This window comes from Cyprinodon tularosa, unplaced genomic scaffold (genome assembly GCF_016077235.1).
Source record: "Cyprinodon tularosa strain WSP-4 unplaced genomic scaffold, ASM1607723v1 ctg26, whole genome shotgun sequence".
NCBI classification, from domain to species: domain Eukaryota; kingdom Metazoa; phylum Chordata; class Actinopteri; order Cyprinodontiformes; family Cyprinodontidae; genus Cyprinodon; species Cyprinodon tularosa.
Genome location: NW_024038961.1, coordinates 4327588 through 4351626, shown reverse-complemented (window position 1 = coordinate 4351626; position 24039 = coordinate 4327588). Strand labels below are relative to the sequence as shown.

The 24039-nt window shown below is 39.8% G+C and overlaps 1 protein-coding gene across 1 annotated transcript; it reads right to left on the bottom strand.

Moving 5' to 3' along the window:
* Positions 1-7082: 7082 nt before the first annotated feature.
* trib1 (tribbles pseudokinase 1) lies at positions 7083-14018 on the bottom strand. Its single transcript, XM_038288775.1, has 3 exons — positions 13280-14018; positions 11961-12253; positions 7083-8479 (listed from the first exon to the last, which is right to left on the bottom strand). The coding sequence occupies exons 1-3, from the start codon at positions 13595-13597 to the stop codon at positions 8005-8007; spliced, it is 1086 nt and encodes a 361-aa protein (XP_038144703.1). The 5' UTR covers positions 13598-14018; the 3' UTR covers positions 7083-8004.
* Between the last annotated feature and the right edge of the window lie 10021 nt (positions 14019-24039).

Genomic DNA, 24039 nt, shown 5'->3' with positions numbered 1-24039 from the left:
ACCACAATAAAGATCTTAAAAGAACAATGTATTTGAGTATTTTATTTTTTACAATGCAACTTGGAATTATGTGTAATCCAGACCGTAGATTAAAACCATAACCGTTACGTACAATGTGTTAGCGACGATGGATACCAAAAAGAGGTACTTAAACGGATTCCAGAAAAGAAAATGCAAAGAAGAGGGGGTCTTGTACTTCATGTTGAGGAGAATGCTTCATGCACCAATCCAACAGCACATTCAGCCTCTTTCCCTTTGTTATGTGTTAATTCATATATGTTGTTTCAACTGTCCAAAAGTCTTCAGTGGGATTTGGGCCAGCACTCCGTACAGGTTTCCTTAAGGCCTGAGACTGTTTTTGAAACATTCATCTTTAAAAAAAAAAGTAAAAGTTTTGGTTCAGCCAATCAAACTTTGAATCTAAAGGTGCATGATGTAGTTGGATGACTTGTGATCCAATTCCTCCTCATCCATAATGGGGGCTTAAAGATTTCTTGAAAATTTGCAAATGAATACATTCTGTAAAATTTCTGGGTGTTTGATGATTTATGCTTCAAATACAAAATAAAAGATGAAATTGTCCAGAGGTGAAAATATACTACAACTTTTTTCAAAACAAGAAAATTCAGCTATATTTTCTTAAAAGGTCATCCAGGTAGAGCTTCATCCCCTAGACATGAATTCTTAATAATGTGCCAGTATCATATCAGACAGGTTTTATCTGACTTTTTGGCTGCTGTTAGCTTGCTTTTTATTGTAAAAAATCATATATAACCCAAATGCAAAACGTGCAGCTTAGTAGATGGGATAAAAACATTGCCCTCTACTGGACATCATTCATTTAAGGGATAAATGAAAAATGGACAAATGGAAAATAGATAAATGAAAAATAGATAAAACAGAAATTGAGAAATAGATAATCTGAAAAATAAAAAAATAAAAAAATTGGCTTAATGAAAAAGGGAAATTGAAAAGTGGTTAAATGAAAATTAGATTAATGAAAAATGGGTAAATGGATAAAGGGATAAATGACAAATAGATAAATGAAAAAGAGAAATTGGGAAATTGATAATATGAAAAATAAATAAATAAAAAATGTATTTAATGAAAAAGCTAAATTATTTATTTAACATTTTTTTTTATTTATTTCACTCATTTACTTCATTTTTTGATTTATTTTACTCATTTTTTTTATTTCACCCATTTATTTATTTATTTAATTTTGGCTGAAATGGCTCTCCATATTTGTGAAGAAATAATAAGGTAGTTATTATGTGGGCTATATCCCACCGATCAATAAGCATTCACTGGTCAACAGTTCTAAAAACATATACCGTATGTATATCTATTTCCCTCTCTCTATATACTACTTTACTGACTCAATACTACTTTGATTCACCTCAGAAAGACTTACGGTATTCACAACTTTCTAAGTTTTGGTTTTGTCTTCTGTCTATTTAATGCTGTTTAATGCTTGTTTTTTTAAACATGTGATTAAATAAGTCTTTAACCCACTTTTAATCCACTACAATCTGGGCATCGCAATATTTCCTGTAGATCTTTTGTTTCTTTCACTGCTTATACCGGTGTGCTAACTAACATTCCTCTGTGGCTCAAACTGTGTACACTGCTGGGTTAAGATCTATGAACTGTGGAGGTTGCTGAATGAGGTGAAACCATCCTCATGTCAAAGAAACCTGTTTGAGATGGCCTGTTTAAGCCTTATGAACTGATGCAGTATCCTGCTGGAGCTCTCAAAAGATGATAACACTGTGGTCATAGACATGTTAGCAACATTTCTTTAATATTATGGTGTTGAAACACGGATCACTTGGTATTCTACAGTTTTTGCACAAACAGTGCCAAAAATATATTTCAACACCATTACATCATCACCACCTGTCTGGATTATTAGAAAATGTTCTCATGTTTATATCCAGTTGTTTTTGTTGCTGTAACCGAGGCACCATTGACAAAGCAATGCTGTTTTCTAATCTGTTGTTGATTGATTGTTCTTGAAATGTGTAAATTGTAGCCTAATTGTTTTGTTTAAGCTGATAGGAAAGGTGTGGTCTTTTGCTGCTACGGTACATTTGCTTAAGAGATTGACTTGTTGTTTCTTCAAGGATATTATTCTACCATTATTTTGTGAGCGACTATTTTAGCTGCTGATGCTTGTGTGTCACCTGGAACCGGTCTGTCAAACCCCTTCGTCATCAATAATCCTGCTGAGCAGCAGTTTTTGAAATACGCAGACTAGCTCAACTGGCACCTATGCCACATTTAAAACTCTTCTTTAAAACTGCTAAAATCTATTTTTTCCCCAATTTAATGCTTGAATCTCAGTAAATTCTAAGTAAATCATGTCTAAAGCGCATTTAACTGTAGTACACACAAATAGTGGCCTTTTTAATAGTGTTATAATGTTTAGGCTGTTTTATAATTTATAACAGTATATGATAAATGAAGATAAACAAAATTTTCTGAATCCTGCTCAGACATATGCTGTCAGAACATCAGACTCTTTTATATTAAGCAATCATGATGAAAGCAGCATGTCTCCTTGGGGCCACTTTACTTGAAATAACGCAATCAAAGAAAAACACTCTTCATTTAATCTTTCCTCTCTTTCTCTCCTTCAGAGGCTGTTGACCCAGACAAGATGAAAGACAAGTATTGTTTTACCCCCAGCAGAGGGTTGTTGTGTCATAAAAACACTTAACCTGAGTTGTTAAAAAAATAATGTAGAGTTTTTGATATACTTTCTATACTTTTTCACCTGTAATTTATAGGGATTGCTTTTCCTATTTCAGTCGAAGATAATGTAGACAAATATTTTTTAAATTGTTTCTCAACACTGAAATAAAATCAGAGGCTACTCCTTCTTCTGTTACAAAAGCTTATTTGTATTTTATTTGGGTTTCGTGTTGTCAATCAGCACAAAGAAATGCATAAATTCCAAGTAATTCCAATAAAGTGAATGGAAATAGTTGAAAGGTTGGTTTAACATTTTTTAAAAACAGAAATCTATTTAAATGTGTGTTAGTTAAGTATTTTGGCTGCCCTGCAAAACATATATCATGCAGAGTCCACTAAGTTAAAAAATTACAATAAATTTAAACAAATCAGAAAGCTGCAGATTAATTTAACACTTTAATGATTGATGGTCTTTAGTTTTAGTCTCTAGTAACAGTAATAAAAACGGAAATGTTATGATGGTAATCAGAGGGTAATCAATTCCACATTCATTGGATCTATTACTTTCGATGCAAAATTTTACCCCCCCCCCCCCATATTTCTGTCCTTAAATGTGATATAAAACCTGACTTTTACAATTACTTTAGCATTTTTTGTACCTCTAATCCTTTTGTTGAAATCATATTTTACAGCAAGCTTATAAAGGATAAGAAGAAACTAATTAAACAAAAGAATAACTCAAGAGAAAGGAACTGAAAAAAAAAACACATTAAACTTTCTAATGGATGAAATATAGATGATGGCGACACTACAACTACTGGAAAGTGGCATTTTCAAGAGGATGCAGAAACAGTTTAAATAGACTATGAGGGCCAAACAAAAACACAGAAGGAGATGCAGAGGTTCCCAATAATAATTGTTTATTATTATCTGCATTTCACCACAATCTCTTTTATGCTTAATATTTCTGTAGGATAACTATGTTCTTTTAGAGCTTACTCTTAGGAAACTCTAAAATCTGCCCAAATATGGCAGCACAATGTTGGATAAAATAAACATACATTTTAACAGACAATCCTCAAATGTCACGAAGAAAGCTAAAGAAAACTGGAGATGTTGAATTTTGGGGAATCAACAATATAGGGTGAAAATAAAAATCTGCTGGATTTGGACAATTTTTAGATTATAGGTTTGAGACAAAGTATTTCTAGGTAAGGGTGTGGAAAAATGATTAAAGAACAGCAGCAGTAAAAATGAAGCGGTAAATCGCTCACTCCAGCAATCAAGTTATTGCACATTTTCCATTGATTTCCTCCCAATAAATGTTTGTTTTTGATTTAAATAAGTGTATTCAAAATGGCATCACTTTTAAAGAGATGTGTACACCTTTTGTACTTCTGCATGCAATCAAATATATAAAGAGTGTATATGCATTTTATAATCAAAAACTTTCATTAACTTTAAGGATACGTTTATATGCAAATTAACCATTTTTCAGATATTTCACCAAGCAACCAAACCTTCACGTGTTAAGGATGCAGGTTCTCTGAGTAACACTTTGTTTCTAACGTTTCCACAAGATGGAGCCAGAGTTCATGTTTTGTTTTCCTCTGTGGATTCTCCAGGTATGTGTTTGTAATTTAGGATGAAAGGCGAAAACACTGCTTTTATTATGAAGAATCCTCTTCACCTCTGTGGACTGTGCTCAGCTGCAGTATTGCTCTGGGAATTTGGGTTATGAAATAAATCAGGTCAGAGGATCACTCAAACAGAGGGGGGGTGATCCCGTTGCACCAGTGGAGCAAACCAGAGCCAACAGGTTCCTGGTAAAAGGAACCTGTTGTATCATCCCTGAGTGGAGGCAGTGGGACAGGTGATCTGCTTCTTGATTGACCTCCTCATATAAAAAAAGTTGTATTTAAATATGTGTTACTTTCACTTTTTAATATATGGCAAACCTGACTGTATATCTTTCTCTTAAAAAAAAACAAACAAACAACAGAAAAGAAAGTTTACTGTCTCTCAGCTGCCTTTGAGGTACTGTGAACATTATGTTCTGAAATGTTGACTTTACATCATAAGATCATTGAGGTCTTGAGAAGTTAGTGCTGATCTTTGTGACCTTAAACCAATAATAACCGAGATACAATGAGGAAGTTAGGGAGGTTTGTTGTTTAAAAGATTATGTGGTTGGGAAACTTTAATGATCCCAGTCGAAAGGAAGGATAAAGTTTACACTTGTGGTCAAAGGGAGAGGATGACTTCGCAAAGTTCACCTGAGTAGATTTCGCAACTCCTAACCTCATTTAAGCTCTCACCAACATCCGCTTTGCCAAGATTAAATTCCCTTTAAAGGTTACGAAGATTGCTATGTGAATGAATTCCTTTAGATGCACAGAAACAGGAGTTTCCCACACAGACTTGTAGAGATTCATTACATGACCTGGTCCTATGTTATGCTTCCTGAAGGGGCCTCGGCTCTGATGAGTTAAGCAATATTGTAGTTGGTTTGGCAGCTTCCCAGCAGCTAAGACAATCCAGCCACCCTGTTGATACCTAATCTTTGCTCACTACCCTCCACCACCCCCCCACACAGACACACACACACAGACATGTAAGCAGGTATGCAGAGGAACGCATACACTCAACACAACACTTGCGCAAGCCCAAGCCAGCCATGCCCCGGGTAGTCATAACACGTAAAGGGTGGAGAAATGCCAAGCTCTTATAGGTCAAATGATCCGTGAGTAAAAGTAGACCAGGCAGGAAGAAAGAGCAGATGTTTTGAAGGTAAAACTTAGTTTTTTTTTTCTAATAACTTGACCTCATGCTCTGTGGGTTATTGGAAAAAGAAAGCAACAGAGAGTACGTTCTCCCTGGTGTATTCCAGGAAAAAGACATTGACCTGCTATTGACATTTGTGTGTTTGAGGAGTTAAATGTTACATTACGCAAAGGTCAGGGAAGAGAAACCATTAGAAGAAGAGATGGAGACTAACTGGTCAAGTGTTTGTCTTGTCCTATTGGAGAGGGAGACAAAAAATGTGTTGGCCCACATAGCAGGCTTTGCTCAGGCAGAAAGATTTCTGTCAAGAAAATCTTCAAGGCACACACCTAATCTGAGAGGGAATTCAAAACAAGTCACATCATAAATATGAAAAACTGTGATCTTTATTCAATAATTCCACATATACTTCAAATATACATATTTACACACTTTTTTACACTGAATATAACTCTCACATGTAACCGCTTAGGGGCCGATGAAGCCTCCAGGTTGTGTCACAAATACACGATTCACAGTGCAATATGAAGATGTGCACCCGTGTCAGTTTATTCTACACATCACATGACTCACTCTACATATATAAAGCAAAAAAAAATAATTCATACATTTCCTACATTACTTTGTGAGGAACAAGGAAAGTTATCATGTCTCTTGCCATCTTTGGCAAGCAAACATGTTTTAAAATAAGCTTCTGTAAAGACCCGAAATTAAAGGATAATCACTCTTTAGATGTACCAGATTTAGTACCATTGTCAAGTTTATTGTGTCAGAATGAAATAGCTAGAAAAGATCTGCAACTACTTGTCTCTTTTAGGCGTTGTAAATAATGTCCCTGATCATGAAGACGAAGGGAAAGAGGGGTTTCAAAAGAACTGATAAAGAAGTGAACTGGTCTGAACAGATTCCTCCAGCCAAGGTCAGAGTCAGACTTTACTGACACGCATAAGCGCTGAGTCATCAACAGACATTGTATAATGCCAGATTGTGACAGACTCAGACTCGTTCGGTTTAAGATGCACAGTGAAGACAAGTGCAACAATTGGTTGTCGGCTTGGCTTTGTTTGGCATCAGATCTTGACAGGATGTTTAAAAGGGAAAATGTCTGATTTTTAAGACCTCAAAAATAAAACAATCAGAATGTTTTTATGATTTAAATTCATTTTAAGAAAAAGTACCAGCATAGCTTAAGCTTTATGTTGCTGTAGGAGCATAAAGCAGGGCAATGCTGCCCATCCCTCATGTATTGCTGCTCCCCCTGGTCAGCTAGTCAAAATAAGGCTGCTATTACCTTTTCCTTTCTGCAAAACAAACAAAATAAACTGAGTGTTTGTTTTTACCAGCTAGTAAAACAGCAAGCAATGCAGTTTAACCTTACAAAATACCAGCTTTAACTCTGAGAATGTAATAATGTTTACAGGTGTACTTAAGAACTGCCTGCAAACAAGTTTACATAGCAGATAACTTAGCTCCATACCCAGATAGCCAATATGGACAATCTTATCTGCAAAGAGTGCTTCAGAACTATGACTGAAATCAGGGGGTCCTTTCTGTTAGATTATAATAATAGTCATTTCAAGATCATATCAATGATATTTGTATTTTTTTTTCTTTTAATAGGCCTATCCTTTAAATACTACTACTTAGTTTTGTAGTGTAATAATTTCATACTGGCCCATGCCCAGTTGTGGCTACAATGGCTGCAGCATTTGATTAGACAGTTTCTCACCAGGTGTACCTTTCTTTATATAACTCATCACAAATTAGATAAAATCTCCCCTCTGTTTGTTTTTTTACAAGTACTTCTGTCAGACCTGGTGTCACTATTAGTTGCTGACTGAGCGTGGCAAGTCTTACACCAGCAACATCCTGCCTTTCTCAACCTTCTGCACATGGTGTGAGATTTGCAAAGTGATCTCCGCTCGCTCAGACGGTGCCAGATTGGCAGTGAGACACCTCCGTGGTGTCACGCTGAGTGTGACACACGAGTCCCTTCCTAACCATCTTTCCTGCTCTGTGTCACTGTCTGCTCGAGGACGTCGGGCTCAAGCTCAGGCCATCCTCGAGTCGACCGTTGAGTCAGCCACAGCCTGGCCAGAGAAAGAGAGGACCAACAACCCTGGCCACGGCACTTAAGATTCAGCTAATGCTGTGTGAAGCCACATGAGTGCTGGCCTGGAGATAGAGGGGTTTTATATTCATACGACAAACTCCAAGAAGCCTGCAGAGGATATTCTTTGAAATCAATCTGACAAAGTCTGAATCACTGTGATTCTTTTTAGCACCATCTATTGTTTTAAAATGCACAACGAATGACCATTGTGAGCAATGCCCTTAGAAAAGTAACACATACAAGACATCAGAGTACAGTACAGTGAGTTTCTGTAGAAAGCTTGAGGTTGTATGTACACACAACAGTACACAAATGGGTTTCTGAAAAAGTGCCAATGTACAAAAACTACGATGACTCCACTCAGAGCAAGTTCTGTTTTGGTCTCTCAATCAGACTCTTGAACGAGTCTGTCAGCAGAAGAGATCCTCATCCTCCTCCACTTCAAATGACGGCACGGTCTGTTCTGCCGAGCTCGCCTCCTGTTCGCCAAACGATGCATCCTGGGGTGATGACGGCAGGTGGAACCACGGGTGAGTGAGTAGCTCAGTTGCTGTTAGTCTTTCTGAAGGCTCCTTCCTTAGCAGGCTCTGAAGCAGACACTTGGCCTTAGGTGACAGGCCCTCAGGCAAGCAGCACTGCCCCCTGCGGATTTTGGAAAACAAAGTTGCGGGGTCTGGGTCATGGAAGGGGTAGCGACCCACCAGCATGGTGTAGAGCATGACCCCCAGGCTCCACATGTCGGCCATTTTGCCAGAGTACGGAGTGGGGCCACTGAGGATCTCAGGGCTGACATAGGCAGGGCAACCGTGGGTATCTGACATAGAGTCTTTGGTGGGGTCCTCAAGGATGCGGCAGTCCTCAAGGCTCTCAAGTCTCACGTGTGTCCTGTGAAGACAAATTTGAGGAATTGTTAGAATGTAAACACTCTAAGCTGATTCTGTTTAAACCTGCAACAAGAACAGAAAGCTTTACGTATTAAGTTTTATGACTTGCAATCAAAGCGTTTTTCAATTAGCCTTAATCTGCGCAGCAACAGATGGACACCCAGTCTGGATACAGGCAGCACACATATTTACATACCACCCTCCAGTGAACTCAGTCTGACCTAAGAGCAGCTGAGTGACTCCTGTTTAAGAAACAGAGCTGCCTAAGCAAATTTCCAGTAACTTCCTGGCACCAGTGTGGATACATAAACACTCATATAAATTTCAAACTGCAGAGCTCCCTCCCCCTTCCGTACTCACAGTCCGTAAACTATTTTTAGGCACGTAAATGACGGGACATGCATTAAGTCAAGCTGCAGAGCAACCGAGGCGCTGAGATTTTCTACTCAGAAGACATTGACATATGTCTGTTACCAGCTGCTCAGGACAACCCGTGATTATTTAAATCAAAATGTTTTTATCAAAAACTTAAGACTGTTTATAAGTGGACAGGTGGTGTAAATGAATCAGTTTTCAAACTATCTGGGTTAGTATAGAGACAAGGACCTTATTAAACTCTTTGCAAATTGGGCCAAATTAGAAAGTCTAAGGGGCTGCATTTGCACATTTAGGGTAATGCTTTCTACTTTAAAAGACAACATCTGTTTAAAAAAATCTCCATTTCCTTTTCCTGAGTGTTTCCATTAGACCGCAGACATAGGCTCACAGACTTAATAATTGAGCATTAAAGCAAAACCTGAACTACAATTGTTTTAGAGATAACTTTTCACCCAGCACTATGATGGGGTCTTTGACTTTTACACTTTTAAGTAATTAATATTTATATCATTGCCACCTGTTGAAGCTCTAAGGGCATTGCAGCATTCAAAGGGCCCCATTAAGGCAGAGTTTTTGCAGTAGAGGGACCACAAAATATTTGTTGAAAAAGCATCTGAAGTAGTGTAGCTGGGGCCTCGGAGCAGAAGTGGAACAAAGAAACTTGGGCCCTGTCCACAATGACACCAATATTTTTTAATCTGGAGACCTTTTATTCACATACGTCACTGTTTAGTAAACTTAGATTTTTTTAAAGCCTCCCTCTGCATATATAATCTTTAGAAAACAGCAATGAAGCATTTCCTGTACATTTTCTTGTCTTCCTCATGTCTCTGAAAAACTTTGAATGAAAGCCAATAGTGGGAAAGAAAACACAACCAAACATGGTTTGAAATCGGGATCCTCTTGAATTTTGATGCAGAAAATAGTGACGTTTGCTCACCCCGTTTGAGACTTATATATACATAAAATGCATAGGCCTGTGTAGACATATACTGTCACTGTCTACATACTGTTTGCAGAAACTTATTTTGTACCAACAAATTAAACTGGATGCATATAAAGAGCTCTTAATTTAAGTATTTTTCAATTTTTGAGAAAACTAAAATGTCAACTCATCAGTACAGGATTGACTTTGTCATAATAAAAAGGTAAAAAAAACAACCTATAAAACATTATATTTGATCATTTGTTTTGTAGCTCTACTTCTGGGAGGCCCTGCATCAGTAAGAAAGATGAGTAGAGGGGAAAAAAGGTCACAGTAACAAGTGTGAAAGCATGACAGCCATAAGGACCAAAGCAGAGAGCGAATGATATTTAAACAACCAGATAGTGGAGGAGATAAGTCATTGGAGGAGAAGAAGGAATGAAGGCAGAAAGGGAAACAGAACAGAGAGAGTTAGAGGAGTGGAGAGAGTGAGTCATCCTCTCTGTTGAGAGAACATATCTTCTCTCCTCTCCGGCTACGTCTCAAGCCGAGGCTATCTGCACCTGGGTCCCACACTGGCGGCGCCAGCCATGCCATAATTACCCTCAAATGGCTGTTGCCACATCAGTGACGCACGGGGGAGGAGGGCTGGCCTGGCAGTCAAGCTCTGCATGCCTCTTTGTACTATTCACCTTCTCTAAACTGGCTCCTCCATCTGCACTCAGTTTGTCCATGTCTGTATATGTGTGTGATTATTGACAGCATTTGTCAGATTTTTATTTTTTGTGATTGGACAGCTGCTCTGTAGACCAGGAAATTGCAGCAGAGCTTGTGTAATTAAGATTCAAGTGTGCTCCATTGTAAATTTCATGGAAATGTATGAAAATGTTAAGATCAGACATATTTGTATCACACTTAAATTGACATGTTCCTTTAGATGAACGATTTTGACTTTAAAAAGGTTATGCATACAAAACCTTTCCACAGTGAGAAGCCTCCCTGAGTTTTCTTTTAGTTTTAAAAGAAAACTTCCTATTAGGTTAAACAGATTGCAGCCTTTTGTCTAATTTTGCACTAACTCCAATATGCATGAACAAACAAACAAAAAAAGATTGAGGAAAAGAAGCTGTTTAGCCCTCCCTCCTCTTTGCACATATACACTGTGACTCATCACTCTGCAGCGGTATAGTTATTAGAGGGGCACAGGCGGCTTCGTCTTCTCTCTGTAGGTCCCCACTCCTATTGATTTCCTTTGACCCTGCAGGTGATAAGTCTTCATAGATGAATGTTGGGAATATTTATTAATTGTAGAAAATAATAGCATAATGTTTTGAGTTATTTAATGAACAGAGCATAACACCCAGAGGTTTATGTGTGTCTGTGTAGATTGAATGCGTGTGGGAGCCAGTTCAAAACATCTGAACTACGTCTCTGTGCATGAAAGTGTATGTGAATGAAACCAAGTTAGAGAGAGCAGTCTTCCTGCAGCGCAGCTATGATGTAATTTATTAATAAATAATGAGTAATAAATGTTTTTGAATAGAAGGGCCCCTCAGTAGGGTACGGTTGTCTCATTCAGCAGCCTTGTCTCGCTGCTTTGCCAAAACTACCACCCACTACATTCACACAAGCAGGCACATACACATGCAAAACAAACAGATAGGAAGCATACAAAGGGACATGTCGCAGGCGAGGATGGGAGACAGACAGAGAGGGTGAAAAATCTGGGAAGCTGAACAGTCTGCCTCTACAAGTACAGAACCTCCTACTCGATCTGTTCTCACATTCAGATCTGCACACACAGCCTGTGTGTATCAGCTGCTGCCGTGCAGGCTGTGGACATTCACTAGCATGTGCCACTACACTTCATCCATTCAAACAAAGTAACTTCACTGTTAGACCAACATTACTCGGATAATTGAGTCTAATAAATATGCACATATATACTGTCTGCAAATGTACATCAACAGGGTGCACTGCTGCTTTTAAATCACATTTTATCATCTCTAATTTGACATTCTTGACTATCAGTGTTCTTTTAAACTGCAGGTAAAATCTTATTTAGACTTAAAATAACTAACTTTTAAAAATCTGAAGCATGCTATATCATTAGCTACACAAAAAGAAGGATCAATGCTTGTGCATCCTTCCAGTTCAGCTCATTTGGACCTTATCTCACCTTTTCTCATCTGCAAAGACAAACTTGCGAAGCTTGAGGTCGCCCAGCACAATGCCAGCCTGGTGGCAGTGCGCCACGGCCAGGACAACCTGCTGGAACAGCCTGCGGGCCTGCTCCTCCTCCAAGCGTCTGCAGCTCTTCACCAGGGTGTGCATGTCCCCAAAGTCCTTGTCCAGAAAGACGTAGGCCCTGCTCTCCCCAAGTATGATGTCCTTGATGCCGGCAATGTTCCTGTGAGGCGGCAGAACGCTGTAGGCTCTGATCTTTTCCTGATACATCCCCATATCAAACACCTTTAAGAAGGATTGCAGAGGGAAAAGGGGAAAGGAAAATATATGGTGGAAAATTAGGGAGAAAGGGAGAGAGAGGGGATTTGTGATTATGTGTGGTATGCAAATATGGAGGTGGCAAATAAGTGTTGCCACAAAGGCAAATTTTATTTCCTAATGCTTTTGCTGATAGTCTTGCAATATATTTATTTATTTATTGTTTTTATATATTTTTTTGCAAACCAGAAGTGTTAAATGTAAAGCGTCAATAAGTTGAAATGTGTTTCTTTATTTCTGTTAAAGACTTCCTTTTTTTGCATATGTGATACTTAGTATTTTAAAATCAAGGATATGGGATTGTATGACATCTCCAAAAGGGTGTTTAAACATACCAGATCATAAACATTATTCTAAAATTATTAAAAGCAAACAAAAAAATAAATAAATAAATAAATAAAAAACAAAAACAAAAAGACTTGTATGAGAAAAACCGGTTATGGCTTTTGATATTTGTCACTGCAAATGATTTGTGACTCCCATTTTTAGATGCGCCCCTACAGATGAGTCACTGAAGCATCAAGTGATCAACTTTTATTAATTAACAAAGCCAAATACAATCAGCTTCGTTCATGCAAAAAAAGGGTAAAATAATTGTAAAAACCAAAAGGATATCCTTATTGGGAACCATCGCTTTCTATTTTTCCAATACATATTTGCATTTTTGTGTTTTGTCACAGCTTGGCGTATTACAGTGACGTGTATGCAAATAAGCTGAGTTGACAGACGTGGATCTGTGGCACCTCTGTGTGTTTCCATAACTCAGCACAAAGAGACAGCTTTTTTTCATTTGGGCGAATGAAACAGCTTGGTGTAGAACCCTAAAAATAATTAAGCAACGTCGCTGTTATTACGCAAAGTGTCAACAGATTTTGCGTGAGAATGACAAATGTTGAAAAAAAAGTACCATAAATACGGATAACATGTCAGACGGGCGATTGAGCAACATCATTCATTCAAAGAAAATTGCACAATTCCCCTGATTGCGCATACCTTGCACAGCAGCTCATCGCCGGTGTCGGTGTTCATCGCGCCGTGCGCGCTCTCCCGGTCCGCCAGGGGCAGCAGCAGGAATGCGCCTATCCTGGAAGGTCCCTGGTGGGTCGAGGGGATCGGATTGACCGCAAGGCTGACCGGTGAGGTGGGGGACGTGCCGAGGAGTCCCTGCGGGTCCCCTGAATCTGCGATCAGCTTTGCGCATTTAGCCGGCGGCTGATCATCTGAGTCCAGGCGCTTGTGCGCGACTCTTCGGGTGCAGGGGGCCACCAGGCTGCTCCCCTGCAAGCTCATCCTGAGGGGGCGTTTGACCATCAGGAATAAAAATGTTATTAAAAAAAATATTAATAATAATAAAAAAAAACGAGTCCACTTGTGTCGGACTCCTAACAGAACCTATTAACAATATTCTCCATTTCCTGCGTCGGAGACAAAAGAAACTAATAATCCAAAGTCCTGTTTTGAATGTTGTTTTTTGAGGAAAAAATCCAATCCTAAGTAGATCCGACAAAGAAACAAGGGAAAGGAGACAGACAGAGGAAGAGAGAGAAAGAAAAAGAGAGGTTGCCTCACTCACGGAGAGGTTGAGAGTGAGTGAGCTCCACTGATGTGGAGCTGTGAGCTCAGTCCAGCCTCCCTGTGACACAAGCATTGAGTAATCCAGTAACAACACTGACTCCAGCTACAGTTCAGCCCGTCTATGGGATGACTCTGCCCACTGGGTTACCTTTCAGTAAAGAAGCGAGTATGAGGCTGAGGGAGTTTTCACAGGGTGTTGTGAGTCTCCACATTCCTCCACAGTTTTCAGATTGCACTGATACAACAAGAGCAAGCTGCCAGGAATGAAGAGACCATCATGTGTCACTCAACCTTATCATGTCTACATCATTAAGCATGTTAACAATATGTAGTCAAGTAGACAATAATTAACCATCTCTAACTTGTCTGACTCAGGCATTTCGTAATTTTTGCTCTTGCATCGCATTTTTTCTTTTTTTTTTTCTTTGAACTAGCTGTAACTTCTTTCTGTAAAGTGTAGAAACAAAAAACAGCCTTGAGTTTTTTTTTTTTTTTTTTTTTTTGGCCTACACACATACACAAAAAAAGAACCATGGGGACCTTTAGTGACTTTAGAAAGGAGCACATTGGACTAAAACTAATGTCAGTCTTCTGTGAACAAGATTAGTCCTAATTCATTTTTCCAGCCAGTGGGGGATGTGCCTTTTGCTGTACCCTGTATGAAAATACCTTCCTGTAACCCTGCTGCTTGATGACTTTGAACATAGAATTTTAATTACAAGAGCCAGACTTCCAAATTAAAAGGCCTTTTCCACTCTGATGAAAATCATTTGAGTACTATTTAATAAAGTCCAAGTTGAAATCTGAAATGTATGGATTTGCAGAATCATGGATTGTTTTATAAAGATTCTTGTAAGAGTCTTATTCTGTTTACGGAATCCCAAATGTGACGATATGAGAGCAAAAACAAATTAGATCAAAACAAGCTTAAAAATGTCCTTATCATTTCTACACTCAATACGCATTTAAAACATGATCCCATAATCTGCTGTGATAGCTGGCCTTAATTACTCGTGCCTTTCACCTGATTCACTCTTTCCAGCTCCTAATTATCATTCATCTCATCCACCTGCCAGATGCCCTTATATTGGCTCAGTTCCAGCTATCATGGCCAGATCATTAGATGTTTTCTGTTAGTCTGTCTGTTCAGTTTATTTAGTTCATGTCCTGGATCCTGGCAGCCAGTGGAAAGAGGGTTTTGTGTCTGTCTCGTCTCCTGCTCATCCACTGTTCCTCCCCTACTGAGTCCTCTGGCTTTTTGGCTCTATACGCGGGGAGATTCAGTTTTTATTCCAGTAAGCCTGGCTCCAAGGTGGATACCAGTTTAAAGGTCCTGCTCAAGTTCTGGTTCCACATCCTGTCTCGGCTACCCTCTTCCACTGAGTATGCACCTGATACTGTCTGCTCTTGTGTGTGTCCGCTTGGTCACGCTTCTGGACTCTAAACCTGCCTGGGAGCTCTAGGATCCCTGGAAGCCTGGATCCTGCCTGCTCTGTCTGTTCCTGCCTGTTCTGAATCCCAGTCCAGGATCGGAGCAGCTCCACTTTAGTTTTGTTTTTCATTTAATAAATGTTTTGAACTTTCCTACTGACTGTCTCCCCTTGAATACTGGGTGCATCTGTCCCGATTCATGACGCATGGCTTCAAATTTTTATGGTGCAAAGAGACCTAAGAGGTTAGGCAGGAAATTGGATATGTTCTGAGCATAAACAAAAGGGCAGATATTACTTAAAGGTACAGTGTGCAATAATTAGAGGAATTTACTGACATGTGATATATAATCTGTATATTTGTTATTTATTAACTATGAACTTAAAGTATCAGTCTTTATGTTTGCCTTGCCTTAAAATATGCTACTTCTATTTACAGAGGAGTGGGTTAGTTTGTGGAGGCAGACATCTTTTCTTATAAGGCTTATAAAATACTTTTTGTAAAATGATGTAAACTAGACTTACACCAGCCATGACCAGTGTTCTGTCAGAACAGCATACACTGTCAAATCGGCATACACCTGTTTTTATCTAACCTAAATTAATTCTGAGTCACAATATAAAGCATAGCCAATGTTTTCTATGATTTTAAACAGGAAAACTAACATCTAACTAAATTTACATTCCCGCAGACGTGTTATTTACTACTAGAGTAACTTATTTTAGGTTAAAATTGAATTGTATGGTTTTAGCTATAGATGAGTCTCCTTCTAAAATCCCTGAAACTTCAATCATGAGTGACAATTTCTGCATCCAACAAATAACTGATTTTTTAGACCCCCAGGTTGGGGTCTGAACTGCCCCCTCACCCAAACCAACTCAAGTCTCCGCTAAGTGCGGACCCCATTCCCCCCGTCCTGCTCTCCTTCCGCTGGCTGGCGTCGGGGCTCGCCGGTGCACTGGTGGAGCTCGGGGTCCGGGGGTGGATGCCCAGGTGGCTACTGGCTCATTCCTGGCAGCCTCTCCTCGGGCCCCGGCCGGCCGGGGCCTTGCTGGGGCTCTTGTCTGGGGGTCGGGCGCCCCTGGGGCCCAGGACCGGATTCACTTAAGGGTGGCTGGCTGCCGGCGGAGCCCGCGGACTCCGGAATGGTGGTGGCTGAGGGGCTTCTTGGGGGCTGTCTCTCCTCCTCCCTTGGTGGGGGTCTGATTTCCGGGGCTGGCCCCTCCTTGGTGCCTTCACTCTTGGGGTCCCTTTGGACGCCTGGGGCTTTGGGCCTCCCAGCGCTGGACTCAGTGCTCTGGGGGTTGTGCCTATTCGGCTCTCCACAACCACTACTGAGCATTTTTTCTGTGCATTTTTACATGCACAAGTGCCCCCTCACAAACAATTACAGGTGCTTGGTTCCAGGTACTCAGAGATTCACTTCCATACAGAAAGCCCACATTCATATCTTCAAGTAACACAGAGTACATGTCAGACTTAATAATACTACTTAATACTACACCAGCAAGAGTCAACCTCTAAGCAGGAGCATGATTGCCTTTGTTCGAGCAGGGGAAAAACTGCAACCCTCCACGAAGACCCGAGGGGGCCTGCTCACGACAGCAAGGGACTGGCAGCTCTTGGTCGATCCGGGGAGGCAGTTGAGATTCCCAGATTACATCGCAGGCCCGACACTCCGCCCGGACATGGTGCTGTCATCAACTTCCACCAGGCAGGTTGTGCTGCTTGAACTAACTGTTCCTTGGAAGGACAGCATAGAGGAAGCCCAGGAGAGGAAGAGGGCTAAATACACCGAACTTGTGGCTGAGTGCCGGAGGAATGGCTGGAAGGCCCGCTGCGAGCCTATTGAAGTGGGCTGCAGGGGCTTCGCAGGCAGATCTCTACACCGTGTCCTTGGACTCCTAGGGATTTGCGGTCTGCAGAGACGAAGAGCAACCAAGAACATCTTGGAAGCAGCTGAAAAGGCTTCACGGTGGTTTTGGTTGAAGAGGGGGGAGGCGTGGCGTAGTGCGCTACCTGGACACAAGTTGGGGAACTGATCACCCCCGGCTGGGTCGCCCGAATGAGGGTGTATGACTAAGACCCGAAACACCCAGTGATCTAGGGAGAGTCACTGAAGATGTGTCCAGGTTGCACCACTAGGTGTATTACAATTCTTCAGCGATAGTTTCAAGTTGTTGTTTTATTGTATGTCTTGTACCATGTCTGTTGGTTGTGCTGTTCTTTTTACATCTCGTTGCAGGTGATGAAGCGGACTGAAAATATTGTGTCATTGTCTCCTTTCTATCTCCTCTTTCTTTCATCTTTTTTCTTTTTTCCTTTTTCTTCTTCTGTTTTTCTGCTCTATTTACATTGCAGTGTCCATATAAACTGTAAAACTCCCTGCATACAGTAACTATAATAAAGCAATTTATATGCATGAAACAAGTGGAGCAATACGGCAATTGCCATACTGCTACACTTGTGAAAATAAAATCTGTTGGGCTCTTCAAGACAATTATTCTTATCGCCACATTGTCAGACAGGACAGTGTATATAAAAAAAAAAAAGCAGATTTTTTTTCTTTTTTAAAAGTTTAAATAAACTTGATTTTGCTGGGTGGTACACTGCTGCTTAAACTCTATTTTGGAATAGTGAACTGTAGAGCCTTGAGATGACATGTGTTGTGAATTGGCGCTATATAAATAAAATTAATTGAATTGAATAATTCTCTGTTGCACATATGTGCGCATGCGTAATAGAACAATGTATGCCGATCTGACAGCCTATGCTGTTCTGACAGGACACCAGCAACTGTCGGGTTATTAGGAAGAGAACCAATTTCAAGTGCCAGTTGTTGAGATTTTGATTAGTTTTTTTATTGTGATGGGATCTCATCTTTCTTCTGCCCATGTTTATTTTCATTAGAGTACCTAAAACTGGGGGACGATTCACCTGGACAACAGAGGTTAGGGGAGGCAGCTGGTCTGAGCTCAGGCAGGAGCAGAGTGAGAACAACGGCTTAACTGCAGAGGATCAAAGCAGAACGCCAGAAGATATAATTAGTCTGCTGGGCGGTGAGAGGTCCAAAAGCAGGGTAAATTTACTGTGGCTTACTGTGAGGAGGATGGCGTGAGATAGAAGGAGCCACCAGGGCCGGAAGAGACCACGGCAAGCCAAGGCTAGCTTGTAGAGGCTAAGTGCGGGAGTTGGATGGGGGACCTGAGGATCAGGGTAGCCTGTGGGCGGACTGATAAGAGAAGGGATCAGCTGGTCTGTGTCTCCGCTGGAGGTCTGATATGAAACAGTCCTTCTAACTTTAAAGATTTCACTCAAAAACCTCTTCAGAACATTCCCTGCTTCCATTTTGATAAAGAAAAATTGTCTCTGTGGCCTCCTTCACTAAAATGGTCAATTCATGATACTTTTTCATCTCCCAATTGTTATACCAGATAACTGGTTGAAGAACTTATGGATTTGATACTGTAAATAAACCTGGTCATCACTTCAAAGGATAGGTAAAAAGGATATTGCAGAAGCCATTTTGGACCATGACAGCCTCCATTTCGTTGGATTGGAGAGATAGTGTTGGGGGTGGTTCATGTAGATGTCACTGAAAATGACACATTGTGGCTTTAAGCACAGCTGAAAACCATGACCATAGAGTATTTTGAAAAATTGTTTGCTTTGGCCTCTGTTCGCAGGGTAATGCATACTATTAAGACAACAAGATTTTATTTCCAATGTAGAATATGTGGGATGTGCAAGACAATCAAATGTGTGGCTGCGCAGTCACAATCAAATCTTGAGGCTACGCAGCGCAATGCATGGACTGCAACAGACCCCTGCAGGTTTAATTAGCAGAGCGCTTACTTACTTACACTTTCTTGCTTGTTGAAAAAAATAAAATAAATAAATAAATAATATATATATATATATATATATATATATATATATATATATATATATATATATATATATATATATATATATATATATATATATATATATATATATATATATATATATATATATATATGTATTATAGATTTCATGAAGCTCTCAGAAAAACTAGCACCACATAACTTTAAACGCACAATGTGATTTAACGGAGAAGTTCGGGAAAGTATTTAATGATTGTAATACCACAGAACCTCCCTGGCAACTGGTCAGGGTTAATTCCTGCCCCCTTAATGCTCTCAGCACTGTCCTTCTTGAATGTTTTACCTGCTCATAAAGGAGAAACTGTGTCGGTCCGTGTGACGGGTGAAGAAAGTGTCATGACCGATACAGGAGCTGTTTTTAACTGACCAATGTGCTACTGTTTATAAATGGGAGATCTCTGATCTTTTGCTGTTCCACATTAAAATGATCAAGAATCATAGAACAGCCTCAAGGCAATTCAGCTTCATTATGTGACACAGTATCAACGCAGTATCAATATTTTGGCTTCACAACGCCTCATCAACATCAGGCCCGGGTCGACCCATTGATTTACGTGATACCATTGAGCACAACGTACGGAGGTCAACACAATGCACCAGTTGGAACTGATCTAACAAGCCAAAACCATGCTAACCATTTGATATACATGGCACAGCAATGTAGAGAGAGATTCAGACGAACAAAAAAAATGAAACAATAAGGAACATCTACTGTGCGCTGGCTCATTTCTATGTCGCTCTCCATTGTTTACTTTCCTGATTTATGCAGTGATGGTGACGTGATCAATGTTGGGAAGAGAGCCAAATGCCAATTGTTAGCGGCTCAATCTGTGTTTGAAAAACGCAAATTAGTACGCTAAGTTCAGCGGGAAAGAGGCTGTAGTGTTACTCTGTGTTTAATTCAGAAGTCTCATGGTGCAACTACAAAGTGTCTATGGACTCAAGTAGTAAACCTGATTTCTGTTTAGTGTTCTGCAACTTCTTATTTTCTAATTTTGTTTGTGTTTTGCATTTCCAGGCTGCTGTGTAGCCTCAATTATGGACTAAACATAGCATGTATTCAGTCCTGCATCTAAGTGTTACAGTATTTTCCCATGCTGCCCCTGTTTGTTATGTGAACATGACTCACTCCTATAAAACTGCAGCGGTGCTGGGTTTTAAGCATTCACATATAAAGTATGCCAGCCTGGCTCAGTAAACAACGCTAACTGTAAGCGATCTGAAGTTAATATAAATGGAAAATACCACGAGGAGTGAAGTGAAGATGTGCAATCTGTGTTAAAATGATGCAACATTCTTGAGAAAATATAATAAGTGAGCTATGGGCTGTTGCTTCAGAGGGTGAGAGCTGGAGGCTGCAGCGTGCAGTGGAGAATATAAAGTCGGATAGAAAACATACATGTGATGAAGAGTGTTGAAGAAAGGCATGAGATAGTTTTTAATGTGCACAGTGATGTGTGTTTTGTCGGGGTGTGAACACACGCGTGACTGCGTGTCTGTTGTGCAAGAGTTCTCTTTTTTTCTCCTGCTTGATGTTGAACAAGAACGGTGGCTGCAGTAGAGGCTTGCTGAGCCTTCTCTGAAACACAACAGCTGGCCTCTCCGAGTGTGTGTGTGTTTCTCACAGCTCCTCCTTCCAAACAGAAGCTTGCCATGCCACTTTAAGAAATGTTTCTTTTAGCCCTTCCAACCCAGTTCCTTACACTAAGAGGTCACACACTTTACCAGGTCACAGCAGCTGGGCTTTGCTTAACTTAAAAAAGGTCACGCAAACCTGTTCCCGCAGGCTGTCCAAACATGGATGAGCTGCAGATTCCACAGGAATGATGGCTGTTATTTTTAGGCTTCACATTCTTTCTTTGTGCAGTGGTCGTCCTACGAAACCAAAAAAACCTGAAGGTGACTCACCAGCTGATTGATGTATGTGTGTGCGTATGGGTTGGTGAGGCAGTGCGTTTGTTATGCAGAAGAGCAGGCACAGGAACAGGTTTCCTCGTTTCTTTCTTTTTTTCCTTCTTTTTTTTTAAGATCTCAAAAACAGCATGATCAGTTGTTGTTGTAGGAACAGGAGGCAGCAGTTCACAGGCCTAAAGGGTCATTGTTGTCTAACTTCAAAGACGTTGAGTGTTTGGGGCTTGTTTAAGAGTGACGCACAGTTTAGGTGTTCACTTGATGAACTGACTTGTTTGTGCTGTCCGTGATCAAACAATCTTATTTTTTTCAGAACTGCATACAATGACAGTTGTACCCAGATGTTCAGCTATAAACACCATAATGTTTAATATGAAACAAAAGTCTGTTTGTCTGTAAAGTTGTCCTGTAGCTCAGCATGACTTAAGGACCAATTTTACCTTCAAATTACTTTATTTCTCCTGTAAGGCTTCCAAAATATTCCCCAGAGATTTTAGTCCACAGCACTTTAAGATCATCACACAGTTCAATCTAAAAAACTTACATGGAAAAAAAAAATTTGAACAATTTTATTGATACAACTACTTGAGTCTTTGGTGCTCAGACCTACGCAGGAAACAGTAGCGCTGAACTTTGTTTGATATGCATGAACAGGAGTAAAGAACAGGGATGTTTCCACCCAGGCCTGAAACTGGTGTAGTCTGAAATAGAAGAAGTTGGTCATTCTGTAGACTGCTGGTTGGGGGGACGGTCTGCTTGAGCTGTATGGAGAGATCCAGTGGACTGCATGAGCTGATACTAGTTCCTCACTCAGGGACCTAAAAGATGGAAGTCCAGCTTGGATAACACAAGATGCGTGAACCTGTCCATGATAAGCAAGTATGAAGCAACAGTGGAGAGGAAAAAACTCCCCATTGGTAAGAAACCTCTGGCAAAAGCAGGCTCAACATGGCGGTCCCCTTATGGACCGGTTGAGATGAGACAGGTAACATAGTATGAGTTCAGGAGGAATGACACTGTGATGAAGCTTTAGCTACGATGGTGGAGGAGAGACTGGAGGTGGGTTGAATTAAGGTAATCTGAATCAAAGTCAGACATGGCGCAACCACTCCTTGCCCTTCGGGTAGCAGAATGAGTTGTGGATTGGAGACATTTTATAATGAACTCTGGATACTAACTGGGCTTTCGTGGAGGAGTGGCTCAAAGCTGATTAGCTTGTGTCCGAGGCAGATGAGGGTAAGTAATCAGTTTCTTCAGTTGAACTTCCGCCTAGGCTCCATTTGCTGCAGATTTATTGGCTGGACCTTCATGAAGGGACAAAAACTGGGGAACATAAGCAAATTCTGTTAGGCTGTAGGATTAAAACAAGAGATTTCACCTCTGGCCTTCAAATTAAAATGCTCCATTGTTGTACCCCACCATCTGAGTATTAAAGCTTAAATTTATACTCATCACACAATTTTTGTTTCAGTCTTTTATAGTTAAATTTGTTTTTCCCTTGTAGTTGTCACCTCAGTTTCCTGTTAACTGATAACAATATTACCCAAAATGGTAGTCTACTGCTGTAGCTTAAATACTTTAAGTTTTTAATTTGTTATGTATTTAGAGAAAAAAAATGCTTGTTTTTTAAAGCTCTTTTTATGCCTCTTCATCATGTCTAGGTGCATAAATATGTAAAGTTACTGACTGGCTTTTTTGATACTTGTGTTAATGAGAAGGTAAACAGGTTTACCTAAGAAAACATCTGCTTTGTAGTTTCATATCAGAGGTAACTTTTTATTTTGTTATTTTAGAGGAACCGTATCACTGTACATTTAGAATGGAGTCCTTAAAAAACATTATCGGATTGATAAAACATTTATTCTAAACTTACTACAGCTTTTTTAAAAACTATTTTCTTCTCCTATTTTCCCAAAACATGTCATAGAAATCTCTTCTCTCCTCATTCAAGAATGTATATCATCCCATGTCCAGTTAAAAGCAGATTTATTGTCTCACATTAACGTACCAAGTTGTTGAGGTTGCCTTTTATTCTTTTACTTTATAAATGATGCTGCTAATCAGGAGGCTGTGCAACATATAACTAGCCATCCTCATTTAAAGAAGTCATGTTTTATGTTATTCTATACAGTGCCTGTGTGAGATTGTGACTGAGTCCCCTCACTGGTAAACTATTAAACTATTAAGTATTCAGGCAATGCTTTCCCTTGCTATAAATATAAGAGTAATTCACCACTGGTAGTTATACAGAGAGGACTTGGATTGATCTACTTTAAAAAATACTTAATGTCTGATTTGGCTGACAGCCAGCCATCACTGGGAATCAGCCCTACTGCTGAGTAACCTCTCTTAAGGAACCCAGAAATCTAAAATAAGTGCTGCTAATTTAAGACTACACCAAGAGTTTGAATAATCAAAAGTCTAGTTGAAATACTCTTGTTAGAGAAAAATCCCACACCATCAGCATTTAGTTCCAGCAAGTATAAACCACTGAAAAGCTACAAGATAAAACACAGGGAAGCACTCAATCATTGATCAGTTTTTGATAAAAGGTTTGTATTTCACAAGATTTTGAAGGTCATATAATATTATTTGATGTAAACTTTATCGATGTAATAATGATGCTCAACAGTTGATAGGAAATATATTTCTTGATAGGATGCCCAACACCCAATGATTCAAATTAAGGGTCAAGGAGATTCTAAATCTTAGGGATTGCCATGCACAAGGAAACATGTCATTATGCTTCTAGGAGCCAAATATGTGGTCAGTCTTTACTTTAAAGTTATCCCCAGGGGGTTGTAGGGTTTAAGGCATACCCTGGCAAAATACTAAGATAGTATCTTTTCTCAAACCCCTATTTTTTGGCAAAATAAGTGATGTGCCAAACTGTCAGACATGTTAGTTTAT

Coding starts and splice junctions, on each gene's coding strand:
- trib1 (XM_038288775.1), bottom strand. CDS start 13,597: ATGGTCAAACGCCCCCTCAGGATGAGCTTGCAGGGGAGCAGCCTGGTG. Junction 12,254..13,279: donor GCGATGAGCTGCTGTGCAAG/GTATGCGCAATC, acceptor TCCTTCTTAAAG/GTGTTTGATATGGGGATGTA. Junction 8,480..11,960: donor GTCTTTGCAGATGAGAAAAG/GTGAGATAAGGT, acceptor TTGTCTTCACAG/GACACACGTGAGACTTGAGA.